This window comes from Ips typographus, linkage group LG3 (genome assembly GCF_016097725.1).
Source record: "Ips typographus isolate SLU linkage group LG3, UJ_Ityp_2.0, whole genome shotgun sequence".
NCBI classification, from domain to species: Eukaryota; Metazoa; Arthropoda; class Insecta; order Coleoptera; family Curculionidae; genus Ips; species Ips typographus.
In genome coordinates, this window is record NC_138424.1 from 6177375 (window position 1) to 6193258 (window position 15884).

Consider the following 15884-nt stretch of genomic DNA (forward strand, 5'->3'; position numbering starts at 1 on the left):
TAGTGTAGAAGCTATTTGTAATTTTTGAAAATATGCAGGGCGAAAAATTAATAAAACTATGAACCTATACAGAGATAGGATGCTTGATTACCTTTGTTTGTTGTTCGATGATCTGTTGAACATTTCTGGTTTAATATTCAGAATATTTTGAGTAAAGTCTTGGGTTTATTAAAATTGTAAGTATATGTGCAGGTTAATTTTGTAATCACTTTGGTAACCATTCCAGTATAACAGTAAAAAATGCAATATTAGGTCTGTTTGTAGAGAGAAATTCCAACTAGTAATCAGAGAAATCTGTCTTCCACCCAAAGACAGGCATGCCTTTTAATCACGGGGGCGGGGCGTTCAAGACAACGCCCACGTCCGCGTTAGAGTGCCTCCTTAACTTACCCCCCCCCCTTCAGCTCCTGCTGAAGAGAGAGGCAAGGATGGTCTCCTACCGGCTCTTTCATATTACCCGTGTCCTGGCCACATACATGGAGCCTCGAGGGCCACTTGCGGAAATTCTAAATCGCGAATCCCTTGCGATGTTCTGCCGGGCACGGCTGCCACCGATTTCTGCTACAGGACCTTCGCACCATCGAGAGTGGACTGGGCCGAACGGACTGATGACCTACTCCGAGCAGATATCTGCTGGTTTACGGACGGCTCAAAGTCCTCAAAAGGGACTGGAGCCGGGGCTTTCTGTGCCAAGGCGGGGGTCTGTCTGACTGAGGGACTGGGACAAACACCGACGGTCCTGCAGGCTCAACTCTACGTTATCGAGATCTGCTCCAGGGAGATGATAAATAAAAACCCCCCTAGGCGGAAATCGATACAAATCTTCACAGTGCTGTTCGTGCCCTCTCCTCAGGTCTCTTTGTGTCAAAGGCGGTCATGAAGTCCTTAACACTCTTGGAAAATCTAACAGCGTTACCCTGATGTGGATTCCGGGTCACTCCGACTTCACCGGGAATGCCAAAGCCGACGAATTGGCTAAGCTGGGTTCGGAGGCGGCCTACATCGGCCCAGAACCGGCACTCGGTATGGAACAGGGTAGAGCAAAGAAAATCATCACGGAGTGGTGTTATCAGGAACACTCCGACCTATGGCTAAGAACTACAGGGTTGGCTCACTCCAAGGAGTTTATTAGGGGGCCCTCTAAGAACAGGACCAACAATCTCCTGCAACTCAGCAGACCACACTGAGGGCACTGCCGCTGTTCGGCTCTGGCCAACTCCAGGTCTTCCATATTTGAACGGGCGGATGTACGCCCAGGAGACCTGGAGAACCTCTCATCCAGAGCAGTTATTCGGTTCCCCAGGAAGTCGAGTATTCTGGATGAGCTTTAACTTATGTGTGAGCCACAATAAACCTGCGGTCGCGGTAGAGGGCAGAATATGCCCACTCACGGTACATAACTATCAACTATCAGAGAAATAGATACATCGATTGGCCACAAGTCAGAAAACGTCATAGTCACGTGAGCATTCAACCAATAAAACTTGACATTTACTGTTTTTGAGTTGGAAACCAGTGGATTGCCTCTGCGAACAGACCTATTATTAAACTATTGTCTGTTGAAGTGACTAATAAGTCAGGATGTGATAACAGTTTTAGAAAATTTCACAGTTTTCAGTAGATGTTTACACATTAGAGGAACTTTTGTGGTAATGTTGCGATGACAAACAAATCTAGCATCTATACAGTGTTAAGTGGCACGTATACGAGTACTTGTACCACTTATAAATCAAACACACTCTACGTACGTACTTGTATGTACATGTATAAACTTGGCACACACATTTCAGCGTGCTTAAGACTCAAAACGCAGTGATATTCTGACGTTCACGTACTTTCAAGCAGACAGCTGACTTGGAAATTGTGCCTTTATAATTACAAATTCCCAGCCAGCGACCGCATATGCAGAACATCATCACTATTTGAGCCTCGATTGGGACAATGAACACGTAAAACATTCTAAACACGAACACAAAACACAGGCAAGCACCATCAAAATCATTAACCTGATAATCTTCATGGTTGTTGAGGAAAGCCGGGTTGCCGGGCAAATTAAGCTATTATGTAAATAAAAAAATCATTTTTTGTGGGTAATTTTATCGAAAATTTATTAATCTATAGGCACTTGTGTTTTTGGGTTAGTGTACGATACGCTTGCGTATATTGTTTATAATTGACGTTAATTTAATTTTTGAGTGTCATTCAACCTAACTAAAAACTACAAAATAGCTGTACTACAGTAATATAGCCTGCTACTATATCCATGCCTTCAAAAACTCCAAATCATCCAAATTTGATATATCAAACTCGAGAAAAAGTGATTTATCAACTTTTGTTTTTAAATAGTTTGTAACTTTAGGCAAAAATTGCGGAATAAGAAAATAACATGTTAGTTGCAAAAGATAAAATAAAAAAAGGAACATTAAACAGACATTAGTTATACATGCCCACAAATGTTAATATTTTATTATTAAAAGACAAAACGAGCAGGTTAATTTTGTTTTATATTATTTGAGAATATGTTGTCTACTAAGTAGTTTCGTTTTGGTAACAGTAATAATTTTGAGTTGTTCTCATTCTTAGCCTTTAAAATCTACTGACAAACGGTAAGGTTAGACTGTTAAACTTGTCAATTTTTACATTCAAAAGTATTTAACAACACTAACTTATGGTTAATTTTATGATTACCACCTGATTTGGTCATAAATAATACAAAACCCAGCTAATAAGTCAACTGTATCGCAACGTGACCGTTACATCTTCAGGAAAATTGTTGTTTTGACTTTAACGATGATTTTCTTGTTCAATTTGAGACAATCACCTTTCTATGACAAACTCCTAAATGTATGTCTATTTACCATTATTTTAAATTGTTCACTATAATATCTTGAAACCAAACGAAACCACTATAGACATATCAATACTCTCTCAAACAAATAAATACCATAAACTATCTAGGCAACGTGACATTGCCCCTATACATTTTCTGCTCGTTTATTAACCGGTGGAGAGCTTGAGGACTGAGTTGCCCCGGCAAAAGGTCTCCATTGTGCTCATCACAAGGCACGGTAACTCTTTGTGGTAATGTAATTTTAAACTAGACAAAAAAAAACAGAAACATGTAAAAAAGAGAGAGAGAGAAGAGTGAAAGAGCGGTGTGTATGTGTTGGTATTCCTTATCTGGAAAGCCTCCAAGCCTGCCAGATAGTGAATTGTGACGTGTACGTGGTTTATAGCGAAAAAGAAGTAGAAACAATCAAAGCGGTGTTGGAGCAAGTGACTTACCTTGGTGGCACATTCAAAACATACTGTAACAACTTTAGAAATTACGTTCATCAGGTTTTTCGTTTCCTGTATAACGTTATCGACTTTGGTAAAAGTGGCGGCTTTTCCTACTGTGTGGTCTTTAACTGTAAATTGCAGTCTTTGCACAAACGTAGGGACTTTATCCAAGTTTTCAAGAAGTTCCTTTTTTTGGGCACCACCAGGCACCTGGACAACCACAGTAGAAACTCCTAACTTCACATCTACTAAAACCTACCTGATAGCTGAACTGTCTGATGACTTTATACAACCGGTTGGCTTCTTCAGCGAAATATTCAGCTTGTGTGAAAAGGTCTTGAGTGGTTTTCAGCGGCCCTTCGCCTTTCGTAAACTGGTACATGGAAAACGCCATAGAGGACATGTTTTTTGCTCTTTTTACTATATCATTGTTTTCCTGCAAGTTTGTGTTAGAGCGAATACAAAATTGATAAAAGAGAAAAACTCACGTCCATTTGGGCACTGTTGTTTTCCTGCCATTTTTCAGTCTCGGCCTCCATTTCGCTGGTAGCCAGTTTCATTTCCAATCCGGACTTGGCGATTTTCTCTTGCTCTTCCGTGTCAAGTCTCACAGCCTTAAGGGGTTTTGAGGTTGTTCCATGTTTCTGTAACACGATACAGTTTTAAGTAGTTTAGGACCGATTACACCAACATATTTTTAAGCTAAGAAGTAAAGTTTGAAGGTGACAGTTCAAGTACAAAACAACTAGTTTGTGAACATGACACAGATAACCATTTTTAATGTTTTCCAGGAATGGTCACAAAAATAAGGCTTTGTAGAAAACAAAGAACTATTTTCTAGTATCCAATTCTTCTTGATGATAATTTACATATTTAATTAAATTACATTCCAGATATAGAGTCAGAACGATCCAGGTTAAGCATCCCACCATAAATAACTATAAATATTCTGGTACATTAAACACAAGATAAAGTCTAGACATTCGGTAATCAGTGAAGGAGAAAATCGAAACCCTGTTATCTGCAGGAATTAGGGTAAATGGCTCCTTCGGGAGCAAAAAAATTGACTCCCTTTAATTGCATCTAACTAGACGTAAGAAACTAATAGACCGAACAATTCCCAACTTACTCCAGGCCTAGGCAGCGACATGTAGACTTGCTTCTCTGGCTTTGCCTGGCTCGCTTCCAGAACGTCTTTGACTATAGTTGTGACATCGGAAACGAGCCATTGGTACATTTCGGCGAAAACTTCCAAGTTTTCTTGAGAAATCTTGCTACCTGGATGTAACGAGACCGTTTTTGCCGCGGTTACCACCTGGGGCCCGTACACCCTTAAGTTGATCTCCGTGAATTTGGCAGACACTTGAAGCGTTTCGGATACTGCAACGTGTCTCAGTAGTTTACACACCTTTAAAAAGTCATATTGTTGACTGGTTTTAGAGTAGTGAAGAAGTAGAACCACAAACCTCCAGGATGTGATCTATGGAATCGAGAAACTGGTCGGAAGTGTGATGCAGCCTGTCAATATCACCAGAAAGTGCTTGTTCTCTAATGGAAGCGACCATTTCCAGACCGTGTTTGGTGGCAGCGTTCAAATCTTGTGCTTGACTGATGGCGGCGTTTGCCAGATGTCTGGATAAGTCGCGTGCGGAATTGATGCAAGCCTGTACCGATTCTTCGATTTCTGGAGAGTTTACGGCACCCTCAAAACCAATTTGTATCTGTTTTGAGTGAGTGACATAAGTGTTTCATTTCAGTCAGTTTACAGTTGTGAGAAAGAATCAATGTTTTTAATTAAGTATGTCTTGTAACGGATTTACCTGATGTCTTCAGTAGTTATTACAAGAATCAAATATATGTATCGATCATCGATATTGATTGTAGCAATAACTCGAAACGAAAGACAAATGAAAAGCCAGAGAAAATAATGATAAAAGTTCATTATTCACAATGTCCAAGTTTTGAGAGAGAAAGAGACCATGTTCAGATTGGCTTTCTGCATACAGTGGACTAGGTTTACAGCCACTTAAAGTAGGGCCATACACAACTGACAGAGTTGTTTGAACACCCTGTACATTTTCAATCGTATTGCGGTTAACATGAGTTGAAAGGGCAGTTCAAGACGAACATTTTGAGCTTTTTACAGTCGCTTAAACCTCAAAAATAACGAAGATACAAAATTTTCAAATTGTTCTTTTGAAAACCCTGTATATGTTCAATGCAGTTCCACACGAACATTTTGAGATTTTTTCCTAAAACCCAAAAAATAACCAGAATTTTCCAGACAAGGATTTCACAATTCAATTTTGCCTTTTCTTAGAAAAGTACTTTCGTTGAAATTTTCGTTTTTCCTTATCTTTTCAAATTAATTTTAGTAGTATGTTTTTAGCACCCAATGATTTCAAACATATGGAAGGATGATTGATTGTAGTCTTAAAAATGGGCTTACTACTTTAATTTTAAAAGATTTTCAGTTCTTCTACTGAACATCCGGTATAAATAAACTTAATTTAAAACTGAATTAAAACATTGTTTCTTACTCAAAGAAACGAAACGTACCACATTAGCGTATAAACCTAAAAGATGATCTAATTCAGCCTTAAGTCTTTCGCTCGCCTCTAAAATTGCTTCCCTGTGTTCATGGCTAGTATAGGCACTGTCAGTAAAGTCCTGAGTTCTTTCTAGTACGGCTTCTAAAGCTGCTGGCAATGTATCCTGACAAGAAGCATCTATAAAAAAATTAACTTTGAAAATGATGTAAATTTTTCCAGATTAACTGACATTGATAAAGCTTAATTAAGCTTATCTCATCAAATAAGCTCTCACTCAATTTGCCTTCCGGTGAAATCAAAGTCGTTATTAAAGTCCCCTTTCAAGCGCGAGTTTTATAAGCTGAGTGCACATGCAAACGGCCACATACAAAGCAGCTACAAAACCCGCACTTTGCACTTTCATATTGAAAAACCCACAAAAACGAACTCAAACGCGCTGAATGCCTATTGTTAGACGACTGAGAATAGTGAGAATTTCCGCATGCAACCGAGAACTTTATCGTTTTAGGGCATCAATTCCAATGTAAATTTATAACAAGAAAGCTCGGTTACTTTAGTGGCTGTTGTCAGAAAGAGCGTTAATCGTTATCTCTTCACGTTGACTTTGTTTGCCGTTTTAATTATAATTTTGCGTCAGTAACTTCAAAGAGTAAGAGCAAATATTTGAGGAAAAGCTTTTAGCATTTCAGGGTGCATGTGGAAAAATGCAGAGCCCTGAAATATTCAGGACCAAAGCCGGAGCTTTTAATCTTTCTGGGGCATCGAGTGACGACGTAACATGCTGTAAACACAAGGGAGGATTTATCACACTGTAAACGACTGGAAAACATACGATAAGCTGTCATTGAATATGGCAATAAACTCACCCATGGAAACTTTGCAGTGCTCCAATAATTTTTGCAAATGTCTCATGCAAGCATAGGCGGTTCCTCTATCGTTTTCAAGCTCTTCACGTTGAGTATGCAGGCTAGTTTCATTTCCATTCAAAACGCCATCCTTAACAACGTAGTGGATCAGATCCATGGCTCTTCTCATTTGACAAAAGACAGTGTCTCGGTTTTCTCTTGCTGAGGCACTGTCAGGATGTCGTAAGCTCGTCTAATATAAAGATTCTTTAAAACAGGTTAAACAGTTTTGTAAGAAGTGTACCTTGCTAGAGGTTAGCAGCATCATGGTTGATCTTTCCAACACTTGTCGAGCTGCCGCCATTTGTGCTCTTCTTCTCTCGTCCTTAAGGTCATTTTGCCTGTCACCTGTTAAGTGAGCTAGTTCGACCATTTCACCACCAAATTGGCTGAAAGCCTTGACGAACTCAGTAAAGTTGCCAACGGATTCTAAACGATCTAAGCTATGTGAAACCTGTAATAATACAATAAATATTGACTCTCATTTAGTGTGACAAACAATTGATTAACGAATAGGACTTGAATATATCAATTTTCAACTAATATTACCCCTCACCCTTTCAGTTTAACATCTAAGTAATATTCTAACCCTCTTCACCCATTATAAATCATCCGAGTATTGTGTCACTAATTTGGGTTTGGACAGCCTAATATGTCCAACACACGGATCCAGGCACTAAACCTGACAATACAACCGAGCAGGAATAATCCGGAATTTATTCTTAGAGGCTCGTAAACATATTAATCCCGCCTTAATAGCTCCTTCTGGGTGTGTAATAAAATTAGACGACGATCATTCAAGCGCTAGCGTTTTGGGAAATTATTTCCGGAATAATTAACGCGCTGAACAATAATTCCTTTTGGGTGTTCAGTAAATTCGAGAGTAGAGACCGGGCCATTAAATTGCTTGGAATTACCTTATCTTTAGCTAGGAGGAGTTGCTTAACCACTACGATATCGGCCAAAAGTAATACTCTGGTAATGGCAGCTAAAAGGCATTTGGCGGCTCTAACTAGAAGAGTGCGGTCCAGTGTTACCTCCTCGTTGGTTTCTTCGCAAATTTGTTCGATGGCGCTCCCTAAAAAAATTAATGATAGTTGTTAATTGAAAACTATTGAGCAACATAATTTAACTAGATATGACACACACTTTAATAGCCGGAATTGTTTTAACGCTTCCAACATTTAAAAAGAAGTAGGCAAACTTTCAATATTCTTATTTATTTTAAACCTACAATATCGAATTTAACTTCATCGTAACTCAGTAGAATACGATATACATTTAAACTTCTTAATCGAGTTTTTCACTTCTGAACTAAGTTAAACTTCTATATACAGCCAATTTGGCAGAAATTCGCTCCCAGTCATTAGTTTCATTTTGTATGGAAAACATCGCAAACGTTGGTTGGTCGTGTTTAACATTGGCACTTTTGGATTTTAGCCCAGTTTTAGTTGTATCAAACTTTTAAGAAATCTCGTTTAACATTTAAAAACCTAAAGTTTCCTGCCAAAACCCATTCCGGTGCCGCAGCGTTCGATTTTCACCGTACAAATTCCGGAGACAAATTATTTGTTTTCTTGGCAAACTTCGCAATTTTCTTTAAAGTGAACATGGAGTTTCTGCAGATTTCGGGAAGCCACCGAAATTGTGTGCCACCATTATTCTTTTGCTGGAATAAGTTTTACGGCTCGTTGAAGCCATCTCCATTATTCAAATCAGTTTTAAAAGGCATGCAAAAATTTGAAAAAGTGTATTAAGTAACTTTAAAAGTACGAACCCACAACTAGTATATGATAAAAATGTAAACGCAGAAAAGACACTTTTGCATCATGAGACTTAAATCTCTGTCTCAAATCAAAAACATGTTTGGTGAAAACACTCATGAGAGTAAAATTGCAAGATATTTTAGTCTCCTTGTGGATACCTTGCTTTTAGGGTGCACATAAAACGGTTAAATCGACTAAACTATCCCGATGTTTGGGTGCTTTGTTCTCGATTTACTCCGGAGGCAATAAAGTTCAAAGATAAAGCGAACGATTATTTGAACCCGTCCTGTTTCAATAAAAATAGGGAATCGTCCAAGATAACTTTTTTATAACTTTGATTTTTACTAAGTAGACAGTAACGACAATGGATGGTATATTCTGGAAAAAAAAAACTGGGAAAAATAACTTTTTTCTGATATTTCAGGAAAGTTTATGGAGCGCGGAAAAGACATAATATATTGTCGCCTTCCTTATCAGATATCAATTTCAGCATCGCCGCCTTAAAATGGCTCCGTCGTATTGGATAATATTTCAATATGCCGCGTGGAAATCACCTTCAAGCTACTTTCCGACAGGCCTGGATCGTTTTTTAATGCCGCAGTTTAGCGCCGGCAAAATTGGAAAATTCTTTACCAGACACAGAGATAAATCCTCTAAACTGTGCTGAGATGATTAATAAAAATAGAAAATAACAACTGATGAAGTCAAGTCCTGGCGATAATTTGGCGTTTAAGTTAGAAAGACACTTATGCAGATTTTAAGATCGTAAAGAAACGGAGATTCTCTCTAAATGCAAATACTCCACGTTCCGGAGCTCTATCCTTATTTGCTTAACCCCGCTTGAAGTGGGGCTAAATTGAGGCCTTATCGCCATTTTTGCGGCTAAAACGTTAAATCGCCCAAGAATATATGATCTGGCGATTTTGGGCTGTATTAACCCAAAGCCGTAAAAATTGACAAAAACGAAAAAAATGCTTTTACTTTTATCTGAATAACTAACTAATAATGTAGAAAGTTGTAGAGAAAATCAATTTCAATGACACTATTAGATGCAGCAACTCTTATTTTTGGACGTGGTTGCTATAAAACACGGAAACACCCTGTATCTTTTTTAAGCCAGTAACAAGTGCAAAACTAGAGTATTGTACTATATTACAGACATTTAATAGGGAGAGATATAAATACACTAGCTTTACCCTAAACTTGCTCAACACAAACGTCATTCGATTGGGTATAGGTTTTTGACAGATTTCAGATCAGTATTGACACAAAATTTGTTCGCATCTTGACACTTGAAAATGTCAAACTGTTAATGTCCATTTTGTCATTTAGAAAACTCTAATTTGATCGGTTTCTTTTTACTAAAAAATAAAGGCTTAAAGAAGGATTAACACAGTGGGGTAGTTTTCTCGGAGGTAATATCCCTAGTGCATTTAATTTTTCCGGAAAAATTCGGAAAAACGAGTTTTTAAGTAATTTACTTACTTAGAAACGAGTATTCCAATTTTTCCACAGGAAAAATTAGATGCACGAGGGATATTTGGTAAGATTATTTCCTGAGTTAAATAAACATTTTATTTTAATTAAAACAATAAAAACAATAATTAATAATAACAATAACTTTCAAGCTAGAAAGGGTAACATTATTCTTTATGTTGCTGTGAGAAGTGTGCAATTTTTTCGAATTTTTTTCCGGAAAAACTGCTGACAGCTAAGTTGACAGTTGTTCAGTAATTTTTCCACACTAAAATTTACATTTGTTATACTAATTCTTGATAGCGATTGGTCAAAATTGATAGGAAGGAAATAATCAGACAAATGTATTTGAAAAAAATTAATACAGGGTGTCCCACAAGGTAACCGTATTTATCAGGGTCACGTGACTGTTTGTTTTAATTTCCCTGTATACAGTCTGTCCCAAATTCGATGCTCACCATTGGGATCTCAGTTATTATCGAAGGTACAAAAATGTTTAAATTAGAAAAGTTTTAAAGAATTACATGGCTAATTCAAATCTCTTTTGAAAAATAACCCAGCATTTTTTTGTTTTTGAGATATTTGAACAAAACTGAAAAATTATGATTTTTTCTTTGGCCATTATTGTGCAAATCGTTTAGTGGACAACTGTTAAAGTATAAAAAAGTATTTTTATACCATGCGATACATCAATAAAATGGTGATTGTTTGGCCTCTTAGATGATAATAAAATTAGATATGGCCTACATAAGTAAAAGAACAGTTAGTGTCCTAACTTTAAAAATAAATACAGAAAGAACTTTTTTGGGACAACCAAATTATTCTTTAGATCAAAGTGTCCTAACAATGTCGAAGTTTACCGGCTGTCCAATAAACAGTTTGCAAAATAATCACCAAGTAAGAAATCATCACTGTTCAGTTTTTTCGAAATATCTTGAAAATAAAAAATAATAGAATGTTTTTCAAAAAAGATTTGAATTAGCCATATAATTCTTTTAAACTTTTCTAATTTAAATATTTTTGTTACTTCAATAATAACTGAGATCCCAATGGTGAGCATCGAATTTGGGACAGACTGTATAGTTTGCTTAAAATGCCAATATACCAAATCTTAGAAACATTTTTTTGTGAAAAAGTTCTAATTTTAGAGGATCATTCAAATAATTCACCCAAAGTAGCATTTTAAAGAGTTATCTTTTAATTTTGCTAAACTATAGCAAACATGCAATTTTCTTTACTGTGACATCATCACAATTAACTTTGATTTTTCGTATAACTTCGAGTTCAAAATTGACGAAATCATATTCAAGTGACACATGCACGTAAAAAGAAGTAGTATTGTTAAGTGTATTCAAAAAACATTAAATTAATATGCCATTGATATTTCTGAAGAAAAAGTGAGATAGAGATGGATGGACGAAATTTTTTAAAAATCAATTTTGATGTTAATTTTGACATAAAAAAATAATTTACAAAATCTCACACCAGTTATTCATAATAAATTGTCCACACTACTGCACACCAACTGCACTACTAAAATATTTATTACATAACCTATTATTTGAAAAACATAAAACTGAAGCTACAATAATACAAATAAGGAATATTAAAAAATAAATCAAAACGTTGAATTTTGCTTAAAGTACTAAGTTGAAATAAAATAAGACAAAAAAAACAAGATACAACTAAATTACCTATAAATTATAAGGTACTTTCCAGTGAATACAAGAAACGAAGCTATAAAACTATTATCTAAAACCAGATCTCTTTGACTGCACTCAATAGAAGGCATGACGAAAACCAATTAACAATTTTCACAACCACCTTATCTATTTTTTGCCTTCCGTATAAAAACGTGTGGGTAAATTACTTACGGCACGAAGGGGATAAATCCACCCTTCATTTTATTTTGTCAGATTAAAGGGGCGCTAAGAGCAAAATAAATCCCTTTCGCCACCCTATAGAATTAAAATGCAAAGCTCCTTTTGTTTATCCGCTAATGGGCTAATAAATTTTGCTGGTACTGGGCTGCGGCGGTTGGTTAATTCCGAACAACCGAAACAAAACACAATTCCAGTTTTCTAGTGCAATCCAAGTTTTAGGCAATTTGTAAAAAAATAAAAGTTTCTAAAATCCCACGCAGCAGATAAATAAAGTTTTTCCATTAAAAAAGTTCAGATACAATTTGTTAAACTTCAAGATGAACTGATTTCGAACAGGTTGCAGCAATCATAAATAAGAAAGGTTGTTGTAGGGCTATATAAATGTAAAAACTTTGCTAAGAACACATTTAGACAGTTTTCAAACTGTTTTCAGAGCTGGTCAAGGTTTGATAAGGCTGAAACACTGTATCGCCATTGGAACAACCTTCGAACTACTTTAAAATAAACTTTTCCAACTACTTTCTTAGAATATGATGTTTCCAGACTCTTTTCATCTGAAAGATACTTAAAAATATACAAGGTGACTCAAATCCTGACTGAAACTGATAGGTACAGAGAGATTTATCTAAAATCCATATCAAATTACCTTGCTATAACTTTTCCCTTCCACAATGTCGTGAAATCAAATTCAAATTTCAAAGTTATGAAAACCATCATCCCAGATGAGAAGTTTGACAGTTATGAAACTAAAATTTGACAGGATTACGACCATTTTAAAGATTCTAAATCAATAATTTTACCTTAACGGTTTGAAATTTGACGTTTTGAACTGAAAACAGATTTACGTCGATTTTAAAGATTTTGGAAAGAAAAAAAGAAGTTTCTAATTTTAAATATTTTAAAATATACAATTTCAGCAAACGTTTTCCGTATTTTGACATTTTGAAAATTGATTTCTCCCAAAATCAATAATTTGTAAATTTATTTGAATTTGACATCCTGATCATTGATTTTACCTCCATAATAAAAAAAAATGTATTGGACAGTTTTAGGTTAGGAAAGACAATTTTTTGGATTTTAATTAATTTAAATTCAAAAACTTTACTTCAATTATGAGATCTGAATTTCATTTTTACAATTAAAATTTGACGACTAAGTAGTCCAAATCGACTTTATGGAATTTGACACTTTGAAACTTTGATTGGATATTTTTTTAACATTCCCAAAACTTCAGCCAGATTATTGGAATTTGATATTTTGGTCATTTATTCTAACTAATCATATTAAAAATGTTTGACAGACTTTTAAACAGTTTCAGGTCTCCACCGCCCTCTATACTAGAAAGCCTAAAATGTCACTTTTAATGGCGGCGTTAGCGGTTTTCGTTTTATACACAAACGTATGCAGATGCAATAAAAAATATGTTTTTTTAAATTGTTTCGTGTAGTTGATTGCAAGTTGTGAGTGAAAAATCAAAAAAAGGTTCATTCCTGATCCAGATATGTATAGATAGAGCTTTTTTATACAATCAAGTCCAGCCTAAACAAATTGGTTAGAATATTTGTCCTGGAAAGTATACAGCAAATTAGTTTAAACACTGTTCAATGTAAGAAAATCTGTAAATCCTTAAAACTAGGTAAGCAAAACTGGTAAATGGTTCTTATGTTATTACCAAGAACATTCATTCAAAATTATTTTTGTTGCTCTCACAATGAAGGATGCTTTAAAATAAGACTCACATACCTGTGCATGTAACAAGTACCTAATAAGTTTATTGTACTAGAAAGCACTTGTACCTACCATTGAGTGTAGTGTTGGAGTAAAATTATCCCACTTCAAAGTGTTCAACCCCTGTTGAGTTAGATCCGGTTTCTTGTAAAGTAAAAAACTGACACGGTTGGGCTTTATCCTGAATTGCTGTTACAATGTGGATTAAAAACTTTATGAACGGCAGCAAACAAAAATAACTTACGCAAATAACCTCAAGTTTTGATTTTAAACCGTAAAAATTCATCTAATCCTCAAAACACTGAATTTCCACAATACAAACAAACGCAAACTGTCACCACTATTTCCGCCATATTGGAATTTTTGACAAGCACCTTCTAGGCTTTCTAGTGTAGTAGGCGGTGCTCAGCATTATAAATCTAGATTTGCATGTCAATGGAACTGTTTGAAGTCACGTTTTGACAGATCGGACATAGCTATTATGATAATTTCTCCGCGAGAGGGCGTTTTGCATGGAACACTTGCTAAGCCGGTTATATTTGGTTTACAACAAAAACTCTAGAATAGTTTACTCGCTTATTTGACAAGTTACGTCAAAATATCATAGAAAACAAAAGATAGAGCAGAATTCAAGCTTTTAACTTTACTTTTAATACCTTTTAGCACTTTAGTAAACGATATTCAAATTTTAAATTCAAAATAGATGTCATAGTGACCACAACAATGACAACTAGGAAATTAATAATTAATAGTCGTTCTCTTTCGGATCTGAGCGCGATATGATCCAAAGGTCACGTGGCCTGCGTATAATTTTCTAATCATGGGGTCATTTTGATCAAATGTCAAATTTTGTATCTTCATGGCCTCCTATTTAAGATGGAGATCTAGTTTTATAATATTTTCTATGGCCAAAGCCTACTATACTAGAAAGGCAAAAGGTGCTTGTCAAAAATTCCAATATGGGGGAAATAGTGCTGACAGTTTGCGTTTGTTTGTATTGTGGAAATAGAGTTTTTTGAGGATTAGATGAATTTTTACGGTTTAAAACTTGGAGGTTATTTGCGTAAGTTATTTTTGTTTGCTGTTTTGTTTGCTTTGAAGTGGGATGATTTTACTGCAACACTAGGTACACTCAATGGTAGGTACAAGTGCTTTCTAGTACAGTAAACTTATTAGGTACTTGTTACATGCACAGGTATGTGAGTTACATTTTATCCTTCATTGTGAGAGCAACAAAAATAATTTTGATTGAATGTTCTTGGTAATAACATAAGAACCATTTACCAGTTTTGCTTACCTAGTTTCAAGGATTTACAGATTTTCTTACATTGAACAGTGTTTAAACTAGTTTGCTGTATACTTCCCATTAGAAATATTCTAACCAATTTGTTTAGGCTGGACTTGATTGTGTATAAAAAAGCTCTATCTATACATATCTGGATCAGGAATGAACCTTTTTTTGATTGTTCACTCATAACTTGCAATCAACTACACGAAATAATTTTTAAAAAACATTTTTACACATTTCTTCGAGCATTTCTTACTGCAACTGCATACGTTGGTGTATAAAACGAAAACCGCTAACGCCGCCATTAAAAGTGACATTTTAGGCTTTCTAGTATAGAGGGCGGTGCTATGGCCCATTTTTTTGGATTTGAACAAACTTCACAACTTTTGTTTTTTGAGAAAGAAAAATGTCCAACTGTTTGTGTTGTGTGAAAACTCTGATTTAACCAATTCCATAACGATTTTTTTATAGGTATTTTCAATGATGAAATAAGTAATTTGCAGCCATATACATTTTTAGGTTAGGTTAAGTATCAAAATCCACATGTGTGGCATTGGCGTAAATCTCAGCACAGTGGGTAGTTTGTGTTTGGTCAAAAAAAAGCAGCTTTTAACTTGCTGCTTTTTCTTGACCAATCACAAACTACAAACAGTGATTAAACTTCTTAATAACTTACCAGCCTGCCTCGCTTCTTTACAAGCTTCATACATGCCCTGTCGTATTTCCTGATAATCATCGGCAATCGTTTCCCCAACAGTGACGAATCGTTCAATGGCAAAATTGACCCCCTGACCGACGCGCGCCACTGCATTGGACCGAAACGATCCGACATTGCCATGCTCAACCAACGAGGAAATCTGCAACACAAAAAAAAAGATTATTAGGAAAAACAACGTTAAAATCTGTGCGTAATTTAATTTGACTGTGAATGCGGTTATCTTTTACACGAGGGTGAATCCACACCAAAAAAATGGGGGAGAGATTAAAAGGCCAGTGAAAATAAT

At 35.8% G+C, this 15884-nt stretch overlaps 1 protein-coding gene across 6 annotated transcripts in view; it reads right to left on the bottom strand.

The window, feature by feature from the left end:
- The window catches only part of alpha-Catr (alpha-catenin related), a 41403-nt gene that overhangs the window by 2646 nt on the left and 22873 nt on the right, over positions 1–15884 (bottom strand). For 4 of the 6 annotated variants that reach the window (XM_081975836.1, XM_081975839.1, XM_081975834.1 and 1 more), the window contains exons 2-12: positions 15557–15737; positions 7657–7817; positions 6984–7193; positions 6701–6932; positions 5842–6011; positions 4749–5003; positions 4412–4690; positions 3771–3926; positions 3542–3718; positions 3286–3492; positions 146–2057 (exon numbers count right to left, since the gene is read on the bottom strand). In XM_081975836.1, coding sequence (XP_081831962.1) covers positions 1803–2057; positions 3286–3492; positions 3542–3718; positions 3771–3926; positions 4412–4690; positions 4749–5003; positions 5842–6011; positions 6701–6932; positions 6984–7193; positions 7657–7817; positions 15557–15737 — 2283 coding nt within the window. In that variant the 3' untranslated portion in view covers positions 146–1802. Of the gene's footprint in view, positions 1–145; positions 2058–2944; positions 3098–3285; positions 3493–3541; positions 3719–3770; positions 3927–4411; positions 4691–4748; positions 5004–5841; positions 6012–6700; positions 6933–6983; positions 7194–7656; positions 7818–15556; positions 15738–15884 lie in introns of those variants that run through there. The other 2 variants (XM_081975837.1, XM_081975838.1) reach the window with 2 other exon arrangements.